This window comes from Punica granatum, unplaced genomic scaffold (assembly GCF_007655135.1).
Source record: "Punica granatum isolate Tunisia-2019 unplaced genomic scaffold, ASM765513v2 Contig00436, whole genome shotgun sequence".
NCBI lineage: Eukaryota > Viridiplantae > Streptophyta > Magnoliopsida > Myrtales > Lythraceae > Punica > Punica granatum.
The window spans coordinates 12,244-36,435 of NW_022204347.1; the positions used below are offsets into that span (position 1 = coordinate 12,244).

Here is a 24,192-nt window from a genome sequence, read left to right on the forward strand (position 1 = left end):
TTATATATATATATCATTATCATGTGTGTCAGATATTATAATGGGCGCCTTTTTAAACTACCTATCGGGGTCATCCTTCTTGAAAGGGAGCTCGCGATGATAATTAGGGTGGGAACCAAAAATGACATCCACTTGATAATGATGCTCTGTCCCTCACTCACTCCCTCACACTTTAAAAGTTAAAAAGGAAAGACAAGCTGACTCATCTCTCCTACACCTACCTCCATTAATGGTAGTATATGAAATGAAAGTAGCAGTGGATTTTTGTCCATTTCCTTTCTTAATTAATTATATTTACCAATGATCTCATCTCAATTCATAAAGTAGAGTGATATTCGACGTTAGACATCCAATATTATGATTGTGCCCTCGCGCGGGTATATAGATTTTAGCAGCTAGGGGTGGAGTTTCTATACAAGGTCGTATGCTTTAATTCGTTGCTAAATAAGTAGATTTGACAATCTATGGGCAGGATAAGGACATAAGATTCTCCCCCCCCCCCCGGCCAAGAAAGTCATATTCTTAGACAATACTATCGCGTGCCATCCTGCATAGTATATAGGTCATGAAAAAGTTTGACTATCGGACAGGTTAAAAAGTCGGGCGAAACGTCTCATCAACGCTAAAAAAAGTAGTGGACGATGGACAGTCGCGCACAAATGGATCATTTGTATACAATAAGCAAGTGGCAAGTTGTTATCTGCATATAATTCAAAGTGCCCACAATAATCAAAGAACTTCAAATTGGTTCCTAAAGGGCAGGAAGGCCATCTCCTTGCACTATGCTTTACTTTATGGATAAATCAATATATATATATATCGAGAGAGAGAGAGACATATATGTATTTACTTTGATAACCACTATGAGATATATATATCCACAAAGGCTAGGTAGGGAGCCCACCATTTACGGCAAAAATTGGGGCCCGCCACAACAAAAAAGAGAGCCCACCACCTTACCTATTTCAAAACCATGCAAGGCTTCTATCCCGTTCAAGTGAACTTACTACAAGAACAGGACCAGACAGAAAAGGATGGGGCCTGCACAGTTCATAATAAGACAAACAAGAACTCATGTAGGGCCGAACTTTAATAAAAGTTGGTAATAGAAATGTACACTAATAAGAGGAACATGCATTTCTTCGTTCAGAGACATACCATCAAGTCCCCGGGCCTTGCCCACATTAGATCGACCCGATAAGTCAATATCTGTCTTTAGGATATACACGGCACCTCTCATGAGGAAATAGTCATACGATAGATATCCATTTGATTTATGAGTAGATTAACTCTAATTTATTGGATCCTAATTCAGTTTTCTAGGCAGGCAGGGGAATTTCTGATCATAATCTGACCTATTATTAAGTTAACTAGCACGAGGACCTGCATTTCATTACGGCCACAGGTCGGATTGTCCTTTACTTTCTTTTCAAGAACTACACAAATAAATAAATAAATAAATAAAATTGAGAGCTCTCTAATTGCTTTTAAAATTCTCATGCCAATTTTTTTCCCAAAAAATCTCGAGCTATATCTGTATCTATGCAATATTCAATATGATTTGTTACATTGTATCGCCGAGGTTTACAACTTTTCAATAACATTAACGTTTGATCATGATTTAATGCTAGATTTATAAAACTCATTGTTGTCACCAACTAAAATTAAGCACTTATTTATTTTTCAATTTTTAATTACATTATACTATTATCATCTTGATCATCATTTAAATTCAACTGAATTTTAAAATTTTTCATGGGTTCTGTATTACTACGATTATCAAAAAAAACCACAACCAAAATAATTTTTTCATATTTCTTTATGTGATATTATTTATTGATATTATAATTTATGTATAGTTTAATATATATACTCTAAATGCCGCAGCAGAGTAAATATAAAAATACTCTTTTTTTTTTTGAAAGAGAAGTCCTACTGGAAATTGTGAATAAGGGATGGAGGACGAAAATTGTGAAATTTTATGATAAATTAAAAAAAAAAAGCTTTCGGGAGTTGTTCAACTTTTCTGTCTTATTTGGAAACTTAATATATATATATATATATATATATAAATGTTTAAAAGGAAAAACACAAAAATGAATGAAGATGGAATGCGCGGTCCCATCAATCCACAGTATTCGTCGTAGAAATACATAATTGGAACGATATTTAATTATTTAATTTATATTGATATTATAATTTTTGTGTATTCTAATATACTCACTCCAAATGCCTCAATAGAGTGAATTTGGAATTACTTTAACTTTCTTAAAAAAGAATTGCTACTACCTACCCAAAAAAAGAGAATTGCCACTAATATTGAGATCCTAAATAAGAGTAAGTGAAGGAAAAAAATGAGAACGGTCACGTCATCGGGAAAATTATTAATAAGGCAATAACGACGGAAAACTGTAAAAAAATTAAGAGAAATAAAAAAAGGGGCTCTTAGGAAGTTATTGAAATTTACTGTTTTTATAAGAAAAATTAAAACATATATAAAACGTTTAAAAGGGAAAATACAAGAAGGAAGGAAAATGGCACGCCACGCGGGCGTCCCATCAATCCAGTACTTGCCCTATAAATACTGATTGAGACGAGATATAATTATTTAATTAGTTAATTTATTGATATTATAATTTTTATATCGTTTAATATACATACTCTAAATGTCCTAAGGGAGTAAATACCAAAACATTTTTTTTAAAGAGAAGTGCTTTTAACATTGAAAACATATATAAGATTAAGTGAAGGAAAAAAATGAGAATGATCGCACTAAGGGTGGAAAATTATGCAAATTTGAAAGAAACAAAAAAAAATGGTTCTAAGAAAGCTGCTGAACTTTTCTGTTATATTAAGAACATTGTGTATATAAATAAAAGGAAAAACACACAAAGAAGAAGGAAGATGGCACGCGGGTTGTCCCATCAATCGAGTATCTATTACAGAAATATTAATCGAGACGAGATTTAATTATTCAATTAGTAATTATTTTATTGATATCATAATTTCTATATAGTTTAATATACATGCTCTAAGTACCTATATAGTTTAATATACGCGTCCTAGGTACCTTAATTGAGTAAATATAGAAATTCTCTTATCTATTTGAAAGAATACTATTAACATTGAAATCATAAATAAGATCTGAGTAAAGCAGAAAATGAGAACAACCACATCATATGAAAATCGTAAATGAGGGACGACTAACTACGAAAATTGTGAAAATCTAAAAAAAAATAAAAATAGAAAGAGTGACTATAATGGTTTGAATCCATGATTATAAGCTCTTAGAAAGAGACATACATAATAACTCATCAGGAGTGTTGAGACTTTTCTGTCTAATATATAAAAACGTTTAAAAGAAAAAATGCGAAAATTATAAAAAAAGAAAAAAGAAAAGAAAGAAAGATGGGTATGCGGGTGTCCCATCAAATTCGGTACTCACCACATAAATACTGATTGAGACGACCATTAATTATTTAATTAAGAGAAAACTAACAAAATAATCATTTAAAAATTTTAAAACTAATAAATTACTATTTGAAAGAATTTTTCGAATAAAATGATCGTTCAAAGATCAGAATCCATAATGTTTTACTACCACCGTCAAAATTTCATTAATGTCGTTACGGAAAAATGACATGGACGCTTATATGGCATCTAGTGGACAAATGACTCCAATTAACGTAGCACTTGCTCAGAAGCGATGTCGTTTGTGCTCATTCAAAAACCGACCGTTTAAAAAAAACAAAGGTTACTTGCCCAAAACGACACCGTCCTCGCCCCACTCCCCTCCCCTAACCAAACGACGACGTTGTTCCTCTCCCCCGCCCCCACCGAACGACGTCGTCACCATCACCCCCTCCCTCCTCCATCTACAATCAAAATTAGGGCAAGAAATCAAAATTAGGGATTTCTCCAAAGCCTCTCTCGGCAAAGATGACCCAATTTCTCTTCTTTCTTTTGGGTTTCTTTATTTTTTCAAGAAGTGAAAAGGACAGGGACACTTCCCAACTGGAAAGCAAAGTTCCCATCGATGGACTGAGACATTGAGCAACTAGAAAGCGAGCTCTAATCAAGCCAAATCGAGTGAAGGTCGACGAACCTCGAAGTAGACAAACCAGATCGTCATTTGATCTTGTCGATTTCAGTACGAGTGAGTAAATGACGGTGCCCTATCAGAGCCTCTCCAACCTGCAATCATGAAGAATAGGGGTGAGAAATCCATAATTTTGATTTCTTGCCCTAATTTTGATTGCGTATGAGGGAGGAAGGAGATGATGGCGACGACGTCGTTCGGTGGGGGCGGGGGGGAGGAACGACATCATCGTTCGGTTGGGGGAGGCAAGTAGGGCGAAGTCGGCGTCGTTTTGGGCAGGTAACCTTTTTCTTTTTTTTTTTCCCCTATAAATGGTCGGTTTTTGAATGAGAACAAACGACGTCGCTCTTGGGCAAGTGCCACATTAATCGGAGTCGTTTGTCCACTAGATGTCACATAAGCATTCATGTCATTTTTCCGTAACGACACTAACATAATTTTGACGGTAGTAGCAAAACGTTATGGATTCTGCTCTTTGAATGATCGTTTTGTTCGAAAAATTCTTTCAGGTAGTAATTTGTTAGTTTTAAAATCTTTCAATGACTGTTTTGTTAGTTTTTTCTTTAATTAAACATATATAATAGATCATCGGTAGTGTTAAGACTTTTATGTTTAACATTTTTTATGAGTTAATAGTGGACAACAATGATGGTAACATTGTCACCCTCGTTACGAAATGTTCGGACTCTCGTGTTTAACCACGAACATATCAGATAAACTGAACAACCAGCACACGCACTGATCCCGTCAGTGTAGCACAAAAGGCCTAATATAGTTAACAAAAGCCGATATCTCCCAAGCCTAAGTCGAAGATCACACTATTAAATTTCCATAGGCATATATGGATCTGAGTCCATATTCACTTAAAAGTTCAAGCTGATAAGTGGTAGTACCGAAATCTCATATAAACCCATGGATATTCATTTATTTTTTCAATATGGGATTAACACCCTCAACACCCACCCCTATGTGCAACGTGTGGTCTATTTCAGCCTACACGTTGTTACGTGCCCTTAAACACCCGCCCTCAACAATTGATCTCGAGTTAGGCTCATCTTCTATGCTCGGGCGAGGGGGAACACTGACACGAAGCGCATTCTTGTTTGTACTCGGACATATTAGACCTGGCGTGGTGTGGATGCGTGCACGCGGGTGGGCACGCATACGCTTAATTTGACTCTGATACCGTATTAAATTTCTATAGGCTTATACAGACCTAAATTCATATCTACTTAAAAGCTCAAATTGATAAGTGGTGGTACCCAAATCTCATATAAACCAATGGATATTCATTCATTTTTTCAATGTGGTATTAACATCCTCAACACCTGCCCTCACGTGTAATGCGTGATATATTTCTGCCTACACGTTGTCACATGCCCTTAAACATCCACCTTCAACAATTGATCTTGAGCTTGGCTTATCTTCCGTGCTCGGGCGAAGGGGAACACTAACACGAGACACATTCTTGGCTGTACTCAGATATATTGAGTCTGACGTGGTGTGAATGCATACACACGCGTGGGCGTGTATACGCTTAACTTGACTCTGATACCATATTAAATTTTTATAGGCTTATATGGATCTGAGTCCATATTCACTTAAAAGTTCAAATTGATAAGTGGTGGTATTCAAGTCTCATATAAACCTATGAATATTCGTTCATTTTTTCAATGTGAAATTAACATATTCAACACACATAATTAAATATTGTTTTTGACAAATGCATTAAATTGGATTGAAAACGTTTGAAAAAGCAAAAAGAAAAAAAAAACTAAGGAAGAAAGATGGGTATGCAGGTGTCCCATCAAATTCGGTACTCGCTACATATTGGTTGAGACGAGTTTATAAATAAATAAATAAAAAATATAAATGAATAGTTAAATAATGATTGAGATTTGAAACGAGTCTTAGAGAATTAAATAATAATAATATAAAAAAGAATGAAAAGAAAAGAATATATGTCCCACTAAGTTTAATATAATTTAAGTTTAATACGCAAAGTAAGAGAGGTTGAGTATGCAACGACAGTGGAGAAGATGGGATACGGTTCAGACCGCCTACCTTAGTGGTAATGCATTACAATGGACGGTGGAATTTTATGCCATCACAAGATTCAGATCCACAACACATGACAAAAGAGAGTAGATCATCAAACAGTTCAAGGAAACCGGACCCGATCGACTGTATAGTGCTGAAGTTTGTATTGATATAGATGGTTTCTTTGTTCCAGGTGAACTACAGATGCAACGGGAAAGGATCCTAATCTGGCGACTCGAGCAAAATAATTACTTGTCTTAAAAAAATCATACAGAGCAGAGACATTACTTCCTCTACAACTGTACTACACTGAAGTCTAAACATAGACAGCTGACAGTAGAGATATTGCAGCTGCAATACAGGCACAAACAATAAGTCATGCCGACTCATACGGAAAGCCGACATAGATGTATCTTCCCAGATTACCAAGGCCTCCTTCCGCCGACAGGAACAGTGTTTGATCCCGAAATGAGTGACCTGCTCCCATAGCCACCTCGTCCTCTTGAACGGAACCCACCACCAGAACCTGCAATACCAGATTCAAAACATTAAACAATACAACACCACATTTGCCCTGCTGCAAAGAATCGCCAAATTGTTCATTGGAGTGCGATAAGAAAAATCCGATTCACCTCCACGGGAGGCAGCTGATGATCGGGCCAAGTTGGACAAAGCAGGAGACACAACCTGCCCTGCTTCTTGCAAGATCTTAATGAGCTCCCTCGCAAACTTCGCATTTGAATCCGTGAGGAAAGTGTAGGCAGTTCCCCTTGCTCCTGCACGGCCTGTTCGCCCAATCCTATGGATGTAATCTTCCAGGCTCGTTGGGAAATCATAGTTGATCACACATTTTATATCCTTAACATCTGCAATTCAAAAAAGTTCGCATCAGTGAGATAAAGACCCGTGATAGAAACACCATAACTCCTTATCCCTGCACTCCCTGAAGATCCAAGAAGAGATCAAACTTAACGATAAACACATTCCATCACTTAAAATGTGCCCACCTTGACCTTTTTCGCAGGGATAAGGAGCAGCATTTCTCCATCACCAACTCACTCCAAATCCAATCCAACTAAGCATACAAATTTTCTGAGTCAACCGGCCTGCCAACGATAAACCAGCTTTGTGAACTGTGGATGGGCAATGATAACATCCTCAACTGTCAGACTAAGACACTTGAAGCAAGGGTCATGCCATTTCATACAGTTCCATTGTGCATTTGCCAGTGTTAATATAGTACCCCCAAATAAAATGATCAGGCAGTCGATCTAACACACAAAACCTCTGAAACCAGGCCAGTTCTCTGTAAAATGCATCACTAACCAAAAGAATCAGGCAGTAATGCAGCAGATACATCTCACGGGACATTCTAATTATGCCATGATTTTTTGCCTTTTAAGATCTCATCTCACTGGCAAAAGAATGATGTGTGGTTGTGGGCTAAGAAGATAATCTGAAAAAAATGGCACCTCCCTCGACCCAAACCACATTCTTTATACTGGGAAACTGGAGAGCAGCCGGCAGACTCGCCTATCCTTTGGATTTCTGGAATCCCGAAACATGAGAGACGTAGACTCCTATTCCTAATACACAGTAATCCTACCAAGACCCCTGGCAGCAACATCTGTGGCCGTCATCACAGGACTCCTGCCACTCTTAAACTCGGACAAGACCCAGTCCCTCTCGGCCTGGTTCTTGTCTCCGTGGATGGATAGCGCTGGCCACCCATCCATTCTCAGTTGCTTGGTGACTTGATCGCATCCCTTCTTTGTTTCCATGAAAATCAGGATTCGACTCCCGTCCATAACTTCATTGAGCAGCCTGATTAATCTGCATGAGAAATAGATACTCGAGATTATCTCAGCACATTACCTTCTAATTAGTAAGTGAATAATTACCAAGCACAAACCTGTGGTATTTCTCCACCTCCCTCACTACTTCAACCACCTGATTTATGGATTGGTTTGCCTTCAGATCAGGAGACCCAATGATCACCTACATACACATCATAATATTTAATGACCATTTACCAAAGATGAGCTATTAAGCAAATATTTACATTCTAGAGGCAAATACAACTGCCTGCAATCATAAAGATGTATATTGGTGAAACAAGATCAACCTTATATGCATTACGCAGGAATTGTCTAGCCAGAGTCTCGACCTCCCTTGGCCATGTGGCACTCCAGTACAATGTTTGCCTATCTGGTCGAATCTGTAAAAAGAAAAGTAGAATAAGCAATAAAGACAAAACCCAATAAAATTCACACGGCATCCAAGAGCGACAAGAATAAGGTGGTGAGGATAATACAGCCCATGAATATTTCTTCCTTTGGGTAAATGACACCTCCCTTAATCTTTCCTTAAAGAGACAAGTTTATGATTTTTCACTCATCTTCACTGAATGGGATTTATGACATCTTTCCGAACAAAAACATACCTGTCCTATTATCTTCCTTATTTGAGGCTCGAACCCCATGTCAAGCATTCGATCAGCCTCATCCAAGACAAGGTAAGTCACTCTCTGTAAGTTTGTATTCTGAGCTTCTAACATGTCAATCAGACGCCCAGGAGTAGCAATCACGATCTCAACACCTACATGAAGAAATATTTAGTCTGGAAACCCCATATTGAAGAAACTATCCAGCAGAATTTTGCAATTACCTCTCTTGAGATCACGAATCTGAGGTCCCTTGGGGGCACCACCATAAATACATGTACTCCTGATGTTTGCATGTGATCCGAATTTCAAGGCTTCCTGTTGAATTTGCATAGCCAACTCTCTAGTAGGTGCAAGTACCAACACAATAGGACCATCACCTTGAACTGAATAAAATAATACATACGGCAGGTTAAGAGTCACCCATCCAACTATCTCAGAAATCCAATTGAAAGATGTCACCAACTGAATACCGACCTAAACGTGGCTGCGCACTGACATGAACCAATGCCGGAAGAAGATACGCCAAAGTCTTCCCAGAACCCGTCTCGGCAATGCCAATTAAATCTCTTCCTTTTAGAGCCATAGGCCAGCCTTGGGACTGAATGGGAGTTGGCTCAACAAAACCCAACTTGGCAATCACCTCAAGGCAATAATCTACAAATTGATGAGACAAGCACCCATCAACCACAAATGAACAAACAATATGGAAGCAGTAACAATAATCTAATACAAACTTGAGAAATGGGGGCAAAACAAGAGTACCAGGAAAATTAGCCTCGTGAAACATTCTAATAGGCTTAGGGATATCATGTCCCTCGACTGTAATGTCCCTCCTCGAGCGGTACGTCATAACTTCGTGCTCAGACATCGCACGAACTGCAGGACTCTCGACATAGAAGTTCTTCTCAAAAGGCACCAGGTGACGAAAATCCTGCCTTGGAAGAGAGACGTTGTCCAGGTCCCCTCTAGGCAGTGGCCCACCATGCCTTCCGCCTCTTCCACCGCCTCTGCTGCCATCAAATCCCCTTCCACCGGCACCACGTCCTCCACCCCTACCACCAAAGCCCCTCCCAACATGATCCGAATGGCCTCCTCTGTCTCTAACGTGCCCATTGACCATCCTTCCACCGCCATCCCGACCAACATCAAACCTCCCTGCCGGAGGCTGAAAGGGCGGGTAAGAAGCAAAACCCGCCGGAGCAGGGGCTCCCTGGCCATAGCCACCAGCAGCACTGCCCGTCATCGGTGGAATCGCCAGGCCTCCGCTGCAAGTCACGTCAAGAACACCAATCAGAGGACACAAGAAGAAAAAAAAAACCAAAACCCCTGCATTCATATTGGATCCAAATAAAGGAAGTATCGATTCAGAGCCTCGATAACAACTCAGAACATACCTTCTCCTGTCGCGGTAGGAAGCAGGGTCGCCATATCTCGGATCGACCGGGTTCATGACGGCGGTTGGGCTAATCACTTGCGGTGAACAAGTCGATGCGGATCCAAGAAACTCGATGATTTATCTGTCAAAGAGCAGGTAAATTCGGCTCCACTTTGCTTTGATTGATTTCTTCCTCTGCCCAGAGCTAGGGTTTGGCCGTCGGGGATAAATTTTGGCACCAGAATCTGGAGAAAGAAATGGAGGGTGGCTTTTTAGTCGGTAACTTTGCAGACCATATACAATTGTCTTTGGTGGACCCCACCGAAAATATCTACTCAGTCGACTATTCCTCGGGTGAAAACACGACGAGGCTAAGGCGGTTTTGGATTGAAAGGGAATTAATTTCAACTTTAACTTTAATTTAATACACAACACAATAAAAATATGTATTTCTCATTTAAAAATTTTTAATTTTAACTTTAACTCAACACACTATATAACAAAAACACACGTTTTCCAAATTAAATTTATACTCACATTTCATTTGCCTTTTTTCCACAATCAAAATCAAAATCAAAATTAAAGTGACTTAACTCTCAATCCAAACGGTCCTAATCCCCTTCCGGCATCGACCTGCTCTTTAACGTGTAAGAATTGAACTTTGTTATTATATTAAATGGATTTTTGTTATAATTTAAAATGAGGTACTCCAATGGTCTGCCGAAAAAGTTAAGCAGCAGCACGTAACAGTTTGGAAGCTCCACAGGCGCATCCGCTCGAGAATAAGATCTCAACTCGAACAATTTTACTATATATATATATATATATATATATGCTCGCGCACGGCCTTCATACTAAGCGAGTTATGGCAAAAATTGTAGACTGAGCTGTCCACAGAGAGCCAACATCTGTTGCCCGGACGGGTTACTAAGCCCGTTTTACAAAGTAGTAATGTTGTCCCAAGCTCCTCTAAACTCCTGGCCTCCCCGATCTGCCTGCATAGCATGCGTACGGGGTTGAATATCACTTCTGATAGTTGTCGACGATGCCATTCCACCGCAGAAAAGCTGATATATCCATCTTCGGTTTTTCCATCAACGCCAAAGCTTGCTCTATCATATATATATATATATATATGTACTGGTGCTGCAGCCTTGCTGTTGAGAAAGAGATTGCCTCAAGGTTTGGCATGTACGTGACAGTATCTGACTCTCCTCGAACCATTGACAGAGTTTCTCCAGAAGACAGATAAATGGTCGCCGAGGAGACAGACATCGAGGTTTTGACTCGAAAAGGGATCTGATTAACATCGGTCTGCTAAATTCCCATTTTTATGATTCCATGTACAATGACGAACTTACAAGTAGAAAATATTGGAGTAGAGAGCGTTGTGAACAAAAAGTAGATACAAATTTATGAGATATTCACATAGGAATCTGAGGCTCATCTCCACCAAGAAGCAGAGCCACCACGTCTTTTATCCCGGGCCTTCGCGTGGGGTCAGGGTGGCAACAGGCCAACCCGAGCTTCAGGACCGTCTCCACCTCCTGTGTGCTGCACACTCCCTTTATTTTCTCATCCACTGCCAGGCTGATAGCCCCCCTCGAGTACAGGCTCCTTACCCAGTCGACCAGAACTACCTCGTCATCTGATCTGACAGAGACTTCTATCGGCCTCCTCCCACATACAACCTCCAGCACCACGACCCCGAAGCTGTATACGTCGCTCGACTGAGACGGCATCGCCGACGTTACCAGCTCAGGCGCTAAGTACCTGCATGTCATCACGACCACATGGTAAGTCCACTCAAGATCTTATCAAGCATTCAGCAAGAGGTATTTTATATGCTTACTACTACTAACTGCTAGTTGCTAGTTATGGTCATGACAGTACCCCAACGTCCCCACTACACGAGTGGTGTTCGGTGTTTCGCCGTGCTGGTACAACTTTGCAAGACCAAAGTCTCCGAGCCTCCCTCTCATGTCGGAGTCCAACAGCACATTGCTGGACTTGATATCCCGGTGGATCACCACCTGGTCCCACCCATGGTGGAGGTAGTTCAGCCCCTCGGCGACATCGGAGAGGATCCTCCGGCGTTGCTCCCATCCCAAGAGCTTCTCGGATTTATTGAAGATCAATCTGTTGAGGCTTCCATTGGGCATGTAGTCATAGACGATCAGTAGCTCGTTGCCTCTCCTACACCAACCCCGCATCTGTACTAGGTTCTTGTGCTGGAGCCTGCCCATGCTCGAGATCTCGGCCATGAATTCCCTCAGCCCTTGTTTCGAGTCGTGGTTCACGCACTTAACTGCGACTTCAGAGTTGTTTTCTAGGATTCCTTTGTAGACTCTTCCAAAACCACCTGAACCCAGGAGCCTATTGCTGGAGAACCCATCAGTTGCTCGCATTAGTTCCTCATAGGGGAATCTGTGAGGCCAATACTCGAGCTCCCAATCCTCGACCTCATCCTCTTGTTGCTCACCCGACTTACTCCTCCACCAATACCAGTAACACCCGGACACAACGATTAGCACAAAAATCACACAAGCAATAGAAATCCCGGCAATTGCACCAGCAGATAAACCCGGGGAAGAAGATTCAGGCAAGAAAACAGGGAGATTAGTAGTGTTGATGTCGCGAGCTACTCCCACGTCGCTCAAGCTCCAAGCCAGCACCCTCTGCGCCTCGACCCAATTAGTCTTCGATGCGGAGAACCCGACACACATCTCCTGGGACACATAATTAGATATGTTGGGATCCTTATAGCTAATCAAAGGCCTCGATGGTCTAGAAACACCAAGAGGGGCAATCGTCACATTGATTTCAAAATCGTTGCCATCAAGTTCAATCCATGCATGGACATTCTGCCCAGTCCTCATGCGAAACGGAACAAAGTCGCCCGACGAATTGTAGTACCCTGCAGGTTGGATCACCACTGATTCGACATTGTTGAGATCAATTCCGACATGGTTATCATCGGGGTCCTTCAGTTCTTGGTTCTTCCCTGTATCGAATTCGACTGCTAAGAGTGGAGCCGGAGGGGGAACTGCGGCGTTGGTGAACAGACCAAAGTACTGACTCGCCAGAGCACCTGAAGAACACCAAACGGGGTGGGGATGGACCAAAATAAGAGAAATTCAAGCAAAACATACATATCAAGGGCGTCTGAGATTTCTGTTAGAGGCAGTATTATGATCAGCTCGTAACCACGAATCGAACCGAGCTTCTTCCACACATGTTCTTGGACCTGCCGCAAGCTCATATAAAGGAGAATAGAGTATTTGGGACCTGAGGGAGAAGTGGAGTTGGAGAGGACGAAGGCGAGGCCAAAGCCAGGGCTGGTGGCGATCTGCGGCAGGACGGAGAAGACGAACTGGGTCGAGAAGGAGGTTACGGAGGTGGAATTGGGCTGAGCTCTCATGGCAATTCTCGAAGGGTAGAAGGCGCGGCCATGGGAGAACTGCACGGAGTCATTAGTGAGCTTGACCACGCCCGACTGCACCCTCGCGTCGTTGATGAGGAGGATCTGCGTGGCATTGCCCGCTCCGGCGAAGGAGTCGAAGAGGAAGTCGAGGGCAAGGGAGGGGCGGGGGATCACGAAGAGGAAGTAGATGATGATGGGGCAGAGCCGCGAACACATGGTTGCAGATTCTTCCGGTGGGCGGCCGGCGGCTAGGACTGGAGAAGGAGGGAGAACTGGGTCGATCGAATTTAGGCGAGAGTGGGAGGATGATGATGTTGTTGACATTTCCTTGATTTATTATCATCATCGTTTGCTTACTTTATGTCCAAGTCCAAGGCTGCGGTGTGGGGCTGCACGGCTGTCTGTTTTGTACGGTACGGTCAATCACTGCCGTTGTTTTCCTACGTCGACCGAAGCTATCCCAGTAAAAATCTAATTATAATCAATTCATTTCTCCCGTGCAAACTTTCCACAAAAGGAAGTTTTGTAATCCAGAAAGCTCACTACGTACTCGTCCTATTGTCTTTTTTGCTGAATAAAAAAACAAAACAAAAAAAAAAAGACAATACTTGAGCGCTCAGCACAGTGGTAACACTCTTCTCTAAGTTACACGACGTAAGATTGATTTTGTTCGCATAAACAAAGTAGAAACACACTGATTCGGGTTGCCCTCTTTTTATTATCTAAGGTGAAGGTGAGATCAAAACATAAACACGAATGCCATCCATAGAGGAACCTATGAAGTATGAATTCAACAACACAAAATGCCAAAAAAGAAGAAGGGGGAAAAAAGAAGAAGAAGAAGAAGAAGACAAAACCCCATGTCAAGACGACAAGATCTAACGATGAGCACTTTATTGGGCTTGACTGCAAGTCCCCCAATTTGATTGGGCCTTTTCTGGGCATGGGTTGAGAGGAAAAGCCCAGGGAGAAATTTCTCCTTTTGAGATTATCTACCAAAAGGCGCTGGTGTCGAGCTTTTTATTCTTTTCTTTTCATTGGGAAAAGGGGCAGAGCCTAAGAACAAAAACCTAAATTACACAAAAATGAGGCATGGAGACCTCAACAAGATTGCCCGAGAGGATAGTCCGAATCCCCTTCGCAGGAAAATGAAAAACATGAAAGTCTCATGGAAGCTCCAATAACTGTCGAGCGAGCCAATCAACCAAGGCATTGCCTTCCTAAAGCGTGTAGACAGTGTAAATTTCCCACTCCTTGGGCCAGAGACCGCGAGTCGATGCAATAAGGGGTGAAAGCTGTGTAGCCACGGCGTCCTGATTTAAGGCAAGACGTCCGACGAGTTCAAAGTCAACCTCGACTGTGATACGCCTATTGACTAGAGCCCACTCAAAGTTCAAAATCATATTTAATTCCCCATAATTCAGCAATAACGATCTCGCACAGCCATCTGTCTACTTTATTATTTGTTATTTTCCATCTATATCTATAATAAAGAGGGAAGTCTTCTTTGGTGTGCCTTTAAATTTCCAAAAATGCCCTTAGTAAGATACTTATAATTAATAATAATAATTATCGGTTATATTATGGGTAAATAGAATCTAAAAAAAAAGTGATTCAATTTCTACCATTTTCAACATTACATGCTCCAACCTCATTGGATACCAAAACATAAATATATTCAAGTTTGATCCGTTCCATAAGATAAATACATAATAAGCATCAATTCTCTAAACCGTTTGATGTTTTTTGAGCACTTCACCTTTATGTGCATGAAAACTACCCATATCTTCCCTCCACCAATCTCCCCTTTTTTTTTTTCCATTTTATACTCTCTTTTCTTGCCACGATATATAGCTAATGAACTTTCATTAGAAAATCTCTCTGAGTGTGAAATATCACAACATATCTAGAAGTAAATTTTACTTTTCAATATACATATATCGTGTCATTTTAATCATTTTATAAATTTTTTTGTTCGTAGCATAAGCACGTTTCTAGTCTATACTGTCTCCTACTATAATGAAGATAAATATACCCTATTCTTTGGGTGCTTGAAATTGTAAAATTGAAATAGTATCAACCAATTACTCATTTAAAAAAAAGTAATCAACCAATTTGAAAAGAACTAATTCTTAATATATTAGTAATGTTATATAACATCTCTTTTTCTTCTTAAATTTCTCTATCTCCTCTTACTCTACACTTAAACATTCTTAAATTAAGAGGAGCTTAAAGGCGTAATTTTCATTTTAATAATAATTTCTTAACCACACATTGCCAATATTCTCCTCTTCGCTCTCCTCCTCGTGTTCCCTCTCTTCTCTCTCTCGCTCATTTCTTTTTCTCTTTCCTTTTTTAATTTAATTAATCAGGTTAGGTGTTATAAGAAAATCATAATTTTATTATAAGATAAAAATCTATTCACATTTAGAAATATCAAACAATACATGAGTTCAGGTTTAAAATGAAATTAAATATGTGCATGTAGCACTAGTAGAAATGTAGTTATTAATTTATCCTAAATGCTTTCTGTTTTCAAGGGGGAAAAAAGAAGAAGACATAAAAGGAAAAACAATGATAAGCCTAATATTGCCAAAGCTCTTGCCTAATTTTAGAGAAGTTTTTGGGTGAACTTGCATCGCCATGTGGCGTGAGGAAACATCAATTAAATTGCATGAAATAAGAAAATTGGTGCTAATCACTCGGATAATTACTATTATTCATTAAAGAATTCTTATTCGTTCTTTTTCACCACGTCAACATGAGGTAGAATCATTTAAGATTTTCTCTTAGTTTTAGCATAGGATGAAAGCTCAACCTCGAGCTTAGCCTCCCATCATGTTCGGAATTGTTTATGTCCGTGCATTTTAAGTTTGTATTTGGATTGAGTCTATCGATGATTGATAGTTTATTAAGTATGTATAGATTCCTAACATCCATGTGATGATTTTCTTATTGCTTAGTTAAGAAGTGGTTCGGCCAATTGTATTTTAAGAGCATATACGATATTAGAAAAAGAACCCACCCTACGTGCAAAATTTTAAGATAAAAATGAACTATCTACGTGAAAATTTTGAAAATTAGATATTATTTTCTATTATTAACATTTTTAACAAAATTATTAAAATATATATAATTAATTGTGTTACATACGGTTTCCTAATTTAATATTCCGTTCTGTTGTTGTGTTATGTTATGTGCAAATTATCAGTGTTATCAGAACCGGACCGGATATCGAACCGGCTGAGCTATGGGTTCATGGGTTTACGGGTTCAACCGGGGGTTCGATGGGTCGGACCGCTTGTTTAGTTATAAAATAAATAAATATTTATTATTTTAAGAAAATAACATAAAACACAAAAAATAGTAATATAAATTAAGAAAAACAGGGGCCTCTGCTCTACTGGTCATAATAAAATTGATCCATGAATCACTTCTGTTCAACTGCAGTTCAGAGGAGTAAAGTAAAGATCGAAACTTTTCTACTCAACTGAGCAATAGCTCGAAAGACCAATGAAGGTTATATTGCAACAATCATCGAGGGAAACAAATACCAGTTCTAATAATTACTAATCCCAATTGAAATAGACTCCGTTGAAGATATGCAATTTGCAGTAGAAAGAAGCACCCCTGAAGCCGAGAATTTGAATCTAAACTATCGTAAACAAACATCAGCTCTCCTCTCCACGAAAAAAGGAACTAAGAGCTAAAGCCATATGGAAGCAGAGGAACAAGTAAAAATTCACTTTTGATAATTAGATAGAAGCTTACATGATCTGAAAGTTAGTCCAGAGGATGTTGTACTGGTGAAAAAAATCTTCAGCCGTGTCAAACCAGAGGCTGTATCTCTCTTCTCTACCAGCGCTTGTGCTCCCGTTCCCGTAAATGTTAGAATGGATTCTCCAATATTTCCCTCTTATGTTGCCAAAGAACTCAAATCGATTTCGTCATGGTTTTTCTCGTATGTATCCCCATTCGACATCTGCAGCCACCCAAGACATGTTTAACACCGGAATAGTGGGTCGATCGACACAATAATCCTCAAAATCACAGGCCCCAGTAACAAGTGATTAGGAACTAGTAAAGATCCCGAGACACAAACCCAGACCTTGTCGTCACCCATTTTGCCACAAAAAAAAAGGATTAAGTTCAAGAAGGAGAAAAGGAAGCTTGAACCTCCTCTGCTCGATCAGCTCAACAAAGACGGACCAGACGGTGAGAGAGGCGAACTGGCGAAGAAAAGATTGAACTGATGAAGCCACCGATGACTAAACTTGGGCGTGTAGACCCATGTACCTCCGACCGACTCTCCCGCTCATAGACGAAGCCGGTGACCCTCTCGACGGAGCTCTCGAACCGCAACGAGGCCTGCTGCTCCGGCGCCGATGACGGCTACGTATCGAGACGTGTATGGTGGGGGAGGCTTGGTCAAGGTGTGGACTGCAGGGGCAGCCATTGCGAGGGACCATGAAGATCCGATTGAACTGAAGAGGGATGAAGACTAGGTTTTCACCTGATCTCCTTCAATTTCGCCCAATTTCCTTCAATTTCGCCCGATTTCCTCTAAAAAATGCTGAACCCATGAAACCGGCCGGTTCGATTGGGTTCGATGGGTTTACCCAAAAACCGGCCGATTTTTTGGGTTCACCGGTTTTTTTATGCATTTTAGGTTTTTTTAGCTAACCGGACCGGTCATAGGTCCGGTTTCCGGTCCGACCGGTCGAACCGCCCGGTCCGGTCCGGTTTTGATAACACTGCAAATTATATCGATTCATTTTTACACAAAAATGCAAAAATAAAATAGAAAATTAAAAATTGAAAAGGAGAAAGTGGGCCAATGCATTGGAATCAGATGGAAAGAGAGGGCGAGAAAGATGTCGAGAAGGAAGGAAGAAGATGAATGAAAAGCCAATTGAATTTACTATTTGATCTCCGATCCAACGATAATTGTATAGATAATAGTATTCCGCAAAAGAAACATAATTGGATCACCGAATCGGGCTCCGCCACCTCGCGATGGCCAACGAGGATGTTGGGATTGCGTCTTGTCGGTTAACGCGGACGGTGGAAAAGGACAAAGCCAAGACAAAAGCGGTCGTCGGACAAGATGACGATGATGATGCCAACTGCTAACAGATTCATCGACCGAACTGAAGGAACCACACGAACCGGGTGGGTCCCGCGGTGTGAGTTTTGAAGCGTGAATCTCCAATTGTCCATGTCCTCCAAGTGGCGGGTAGCTCCTGGCTGCGGCCCACGCGTCGGGCCTCTGTCACCCCCACGGCCCTACTGCCGTTGCTCTCCGTGGCAATGTGAAGGCCCTGTCTCCGCCACGCGTCCACCCGGTTAGCGCTGCCCATGTTTAGGCCCCGTTTGGCTCACGAATGACTTGAATTCCAACTCCAATATTCCATTCCCCACGACAGTGTCGGCAGAAATTCCTTTCTTTTTTTTTTTTTTCTCCCACAAGATCGACCGGTTTCTTTCGAGTTAGTTGGGCATCTATTCATCAGATGGAACTGTCCATTTCAATTCCCATGTCACCCGCCACGAATAGATAGAATGTCTAGATTTCGTGGAAGGCCTCAATATGTCGGTCAATTTTAAGAATACTAGTCAATTCGAAAACTATCTCGATACCTCCCACTAGAGCATATACTAATCTTGTACTATGCTATGATAATATCCTCATATTTGAACGCGGGAAAATCAATATAGAAAAGTCAAAATTGGCGGAGGATGTTTTGTTTCCTATCCAAATAGTTTTGCCATAGTAATGTGCGAGCTTATTTACGCACTGTTCAATGTCAAAGGTGAAGGTTTGATAATATCCGGCTATCTAGATTCTCTTCGTCCTCCCAACAGTTACAGAATGACTATTTTTGTTGCTCGGGAACGATTTGGTGGAACAATTCATCATTACATATTATTGTGACGAGATACCTATAACACGAGATGAGATAATAGAAAAAAATAAATCGAACATCGGATATACGTGATAAAATCCTTAACATGGAAATATTTACGAACAGAGTCGGAGGATCCACTAGATTAATAAACAGGAGATTATAGTTCTCAGGTATGTCTCTCAATCTCAACCCCCATTACAGAACTTAATCCCGATAAGAGTTTAACTCGATCTCTCAACTCTCTTCATCCTCTCACTCTAAACCGAGACTCCAAGAATATAACTCGGCAAATTTCTCAAGAAGATCACACCATCACCAACTCTGTGATTCTAAATTCTCTCTCGCCTGTCTTTAAGGACTCAGGATTTTGCGGCACCGAGACACCTTTTACAACTCGTACAAGACCATATATATATAGACTTAAAATATATCATAATATCTCCTAAAATATCATAATATCTCTCCAGAATATTTTCTAAAATATTTCCTTTTTATCTGATAAAATATATATGATGATAAAATCCCATAATTTATGCCTTTATAAATTCCTTTTTATCTTCTCGACAGTTTCGAGACCAAATATGGGGATGGTAGTTTTCCTTGATGGGAACATTGGCAATGATCGATCGATCCATTGTGCAAATCTTGCAATGGTTCATTGGTTGGTGTATCGCGGGGCCCCACATCATCCACCCCTTCCCCCTGCAGGCAGTGGCACCACCCATGTGCGTCTGCATGCATGAAGATTAATTAGTGACACTTTGTCGATAATATTCAAAGAGAAATTTTACCCGGCAAACGCATAATGTTAAGGTTGTGATTTTTCTTTTCTTTCGGGAGAATGTTAAGGCTGTTTCGAGACGTCAGCTGGTCGTAAAGGTACGGATAGAAGATATCTCTTTCTAAGTAATTGTTATTAAGAGAGCATACACTTGATCTCTAAGATCTCTATGATGTCATTACCTATCGAAAGCTTGTATACGGCCTCGAAGCACATTAATATAACACGTTCTCTAATTCGTATCAGATCAATTTTCATTTTAATTAACCAATATAGGCGAAGGCAACATTTATTCTACCGGTATCGAATTTATTCATTATAAGAAAAATAGCAATGTCAGATTCGGAAGTATGTGAAGCGTCCCTGAATTATTTATATTAAAAAGGACAGGGGAAAAAAAAAAAGAATTAAACTTCTTCATCGAAAGTGGAAGAGAAATTTTGGCCCTCAGACTGCCACATATCCTACCTCAAAGAGCGACGCCTATTGTCAGGCGCGGCCACCTCATACCGCCACCAAGCCCCGCCCCAATGGCCAAGCATAGCGCCCCCTCTCCCCCGCCCGACGAGCCGAACATTCCGTTTCTACCAATTTTTCTTTTTCATCAAATAAAAATATTTTTTTAAAAAAATTATTTTTTCCAATCAGATTACGGCATCTTCTCCCATTTTGCCAAAGTAATTTCAATGCTTCCCATTGCAAGTAAAATTTGCTCATACAAAGCGTAGTTTGCCAGCGCGTCACATGGGTCGTGTTTAAAATGGTCATTTAATTTAATTATGTTAATTTAGCAGTAATTATTATTAATTAGTATTAAGTAACTTGGTCCAAAAATTAATAATAATAACAAATATATTGAGTAATTTTCCCTTCCGTGGGCCCCACTAAAGTTCTCTCCCTTTCCCGCTATAAATACGCCCCTAAAAGAGGCAAAGCTCGCAGGTTTACTTGCCAACCAAACTGAAACGGATCCTCTCTCTCTCTCTCTCTCTCTCTGTCGTCCGAGAAAAAGCAAAGTCGAAGTCAGAGAAAGAATCTATGGCTAGAGAGATCGACATGAAGAGGAAGCCGGAGAAGACGGTCAAGTTCCTGTGCAGCTATGGCGGCAGGATCCTCCCTCGCAAGTCGGACGGCGAGCTGCGCTACGTTGGAGGCCTCACCAGAGTGCTCGCCGTTCATCGGTCCATTTCTTATTCCGGTGAGTCGTCGTTTGTCTCGTACGTGCTTGTATATGTATGTATCTACTTTGAGTTTCGGCGTTTCGAGCTGACAAGGATCTCCGCGATTGCAGAGCTGATGGCGAAGCTGGTGGAGTTCTGCGGATTCTCCGTCACTCTGAGGTGCCAGTTGCCCGGCGGAGACCTGGAGACCTTGGTCTCAGTCAAGTCCGATGAGGAGCTTGCGAATCTGTTGGAAGAGTACGAGAAGCCGTCGAAGGAATCATCATCGACTGCGCCGTCGCCTATGAAGATCAGAGCAGTCCTGGCGCCGCTCGCCAAGGAGGCGGCTTCCGTCTCCCCCCGGCCGTCCTCCTCAGCCTCCAGCTCCGACTTCTCTCCCAACCACTCGCCGAGGTACTGTTCTCCGCCGGCGGGGCCGTCGTCTCCGATCGGGTTTCAAAACGGGGCGGGGAAATTACGCTGCTACCCCTGCTATGGTCCCGGGCTGCTGCCCCCGCCTCGGGTGCTGTGCGCTGCCCCATGCTGCCGCAGCCACGGGCAGTTGAGTCATCCGAACCGCCACAGAATCTGGACGAATTGATTGAATGTTAGAATATTTTACATGGAGAGTAGGATTAGGAATCATGCACAAAATGCTTGAGCAAAACAATCTGGTCTGGAAATTGAGAATTTGGGATGTGATTGTTTCTTGAAGAACAGGTAAATTAATGGAACAGGATCGATCATACATGATTTGCCCGTTACGATCTTTCTATCGTTGTATGGATCTTGTGTCGGTTTCTTTTAATCTTTACACGTGAAATTATCGAGGGGACGATGGACTACATGTTGTGTCGGACCTTATATGGCCAGTGGGGTGGGTTTTTCCACCTGCGAGGACCATCCGCTTCTTCTTCTTCTTTTTTTTTAAAAAAAAATTAACATTTTTTAATTAATTTAATTTTTTTCTATCCACGAATTACACCTGCTTCTAATCCGAACTCCAACCCACTAATTCAGGTTCAAACCTAAGTCCTAACCCGCTAATTCATATTCGGATCGAGATATTACCTATATTTTTAAGAAAATGATTCTTTTTCATTAATTTTCTTTCTTTATCATATGTATGTAATTTCTTGTGTTTTGAATTTTTTCTTGATACATATTAAAATTATAGGTGAGTATTCAAAAAATATGTCTATCATTAGACATGAATGTGAGTTTTAAAATTATTTAGTTTTATTTTTGTCATTTATGTGGGACTAATAGCTCTACAATGTTCGGATTGTTAGATGAAATTTCGTGAAATTTTCGGATTCTCTAATTTTATGTATAATATCATGTCAAAATTCTAAATAAAAAATTCTGCTATGCATGCGCATTAGTTAGAACGATGTCTTTATTTACTTCTCTAATATAGATTTTTCATATACTATTCGTCAATTTAAATTGCCATGCATTAGCCAAATATTCAATAATATTTTTATGATCATAAATTATGATTTAAACAATAAAGGTTAATTATGTAATGTTTTTTCTCGTGCAACGTACGGGCTTTACGATTAGTAATATATTTATATATATAATAGTCGTAGAGTCCGTGCGTTGCACTAGAAAAAACTTAGCACAATTTAATTTTTAAATGTTTTAAAAATCACAATAATTTACAGTCAATAAAAAATATAATATTGAATATATGGCTAATGGTAATTTAAAACGACGAATAACACATGAAAAACTATATTCAAGAAGTATAAAAAGACATCCTTCTTATGAGTATATATAACATGATTTTTTATTCTGAATTTTGACATTATATATACATAAATTAGAAAATCCAAAAATTTCATAAAATTTCCTATAGCAATCTGAACATTCTAAAGCTATTGATCATACATAAGTGACAAATAGAAAAAGAAATAATTGAAAAATTCACCTTCTTGTCTAATGATAGACGTATTTTTTAAAAAACCCACCTTCAATTTTAGTATGTATCAAGAAAAAAAATTCAAAGCAGAACATGCTGTATACATACGACAAATGATGAAATTTAGCGAAAAAGGACTTTTTCATAAGAATATAGGCAGATGTACATAAAAAATAAGAGAAAAGAAAAGTTGAGATTGTTTATCATGGTTTTCATTCTTTCTATACTTTCGAGATGGAGAATTTGAAGTGAAACAATAAAAAGTAAAAAATTTAACACACTTTGTGGTAGACATATTTTCGATAGCTCTAGTAGTAAACGTATTGTTTAAGAACTGAATAGGTCACTGTTTATGTGAGTGGTGCCTCATTTTTATAACGTTTTATACATGATCTAAAAAAATATAGACTAATTTGGTTTTTGAAAATTAAATATGATTTATATATCTATAAAAACCTTAAAGATACTGATATTTTAGAAAATATCATAGATAAAGATAATAATGCATATAAATGTATATACTTGTTTCGTGCTTCTTTCTTTAATTTGATGGTTGGGTAAGAGTTTTCCTAATGGAGAAATTATTAATAATTGTCTTCTCTTTTTTGGAAGTTATTTAAATTTATTACATAGACATACGGAAAGTCAGTAAACGAGACAATTACACGAAGATCCAAGAAGAGACATATATAAAGACGGGCCGTCTCAGGACACAAACCATCAAGTTCTTTATGTTAATACTCGCAATCAATCAAAATCTATGACAAAGTATGTATATGGTAATGCATTTATATCGGGACATCAATATTCATCTCTTTCCGGCAACATGCGCCTGATGCAATAGACTCCAGATTGGTTGAATACTGTTGGTGCTCACATAAAGGTCTTGCTTTCACCTATGCATCCTGGAATGGAAACGGGAACTGCTGTGTTCTCTCCATCTTCATCGGTGCTCTCTAATTTCTGAATTACATCGTCAAAGCAAACCCCATAAGTGTATCATTTCATTTCCCTTGCTCCGACCATGCTGA

At 39.9% G+C, this 24,192-nt stretch overlaps 3 protein-coding genes across 4 annotated transcripts; 1 reads left to right on the forward strand and 2 right to left on the reverse strand.

Moving 5' to 3' along the window:
* Positions 1–6,281: 6,281 nt before the first annotated feature.
* LOC116190436 (DEAD-box ATP-dependent RNA helicase 20-like) lies at positions 6,282–10,238 on the reverse strand. Of its 2 annotated transcripts, XM_031520115.1 has the most exons (10): positions 9,980–10,238; positions 9,348–9,850; positions 9,060–9,239; positions 8,807–8,968; positions 8,583–8,737; positions 8,265–8,357; positions 8,052–8,137; positions 7,746–7,972; positions 6,772–7,005; positions 6,282–6,665 (listed from the first exon to the last, which is right to left on the reverse strand). In XM_031520115.1, exons 1-10 carry the CDS (start codon positions 10,033–10,035, stop codon positions 6,562–6,564), a joined length of 1,800 nt encoding a protein of 599 aa, XP_031375975.1. In that variant the 5' UTR covers positions 10,036–10,238; the 3' UTR covers positions 6,282–6,561. The 2 variants fall into 2 exon arrangements, with proteins under 2 accessions (XP_031375975.1, XP_031375976.1); XM_031520116.1 differs by lacking the exons at positions 6,282–6,665; positions 6,772–7,005 and adding an exon at positions 7,165–7,245.
* A 1,002-nt stretch (positions 10,239–11,240) lies between these two features.
* LOC116190435 (L-type lectin-domain containing receptor kinase S.1-like) lies at positions 11,241–13,723 on the reverse strand. The gene is made up of 3 exons (XM_031520114.1): positions 13,249–13,723; positions 11,854–13,051; positions 11,241–11,733 (listed from the first exon to the last, which is right to left on the reverse strand). Exons 1-3 carry the CDS (start codon positions 13,706–13,708, stop codon positions 11,385–11,387), a joined length of 2,007 nt encoding a protein of 668 aa, XP_031375974.1. The 5' UTR covers positions 13,709–13,723; the 3' UTR covers positions 11,241–11,384.
* A 7,295-nt stretch (positions 13,724–21,018) lies between these two features.
* Positions 21,019–21,998, forward strand: LOC116190434. Its single transcript, XM_031520113.1, has 2 exons — positions 21,019–21,272; positions 21,366–21,998. The coding sequence occupies exons 1-2, from the start codon at positions 21,113–21,115 to the stop codon at positions 21,833–21,835; spliced, it is 630 nt and encodes a 209-aa protein (XP_031375973.1). The 5' UTR covers positions 21,019–21,112; the 3' UTR covers positions 21,836–21,998.
* The last annotated feature ends 2,194 nt before the right edge of the window (positions 21,999–24,192 follow it).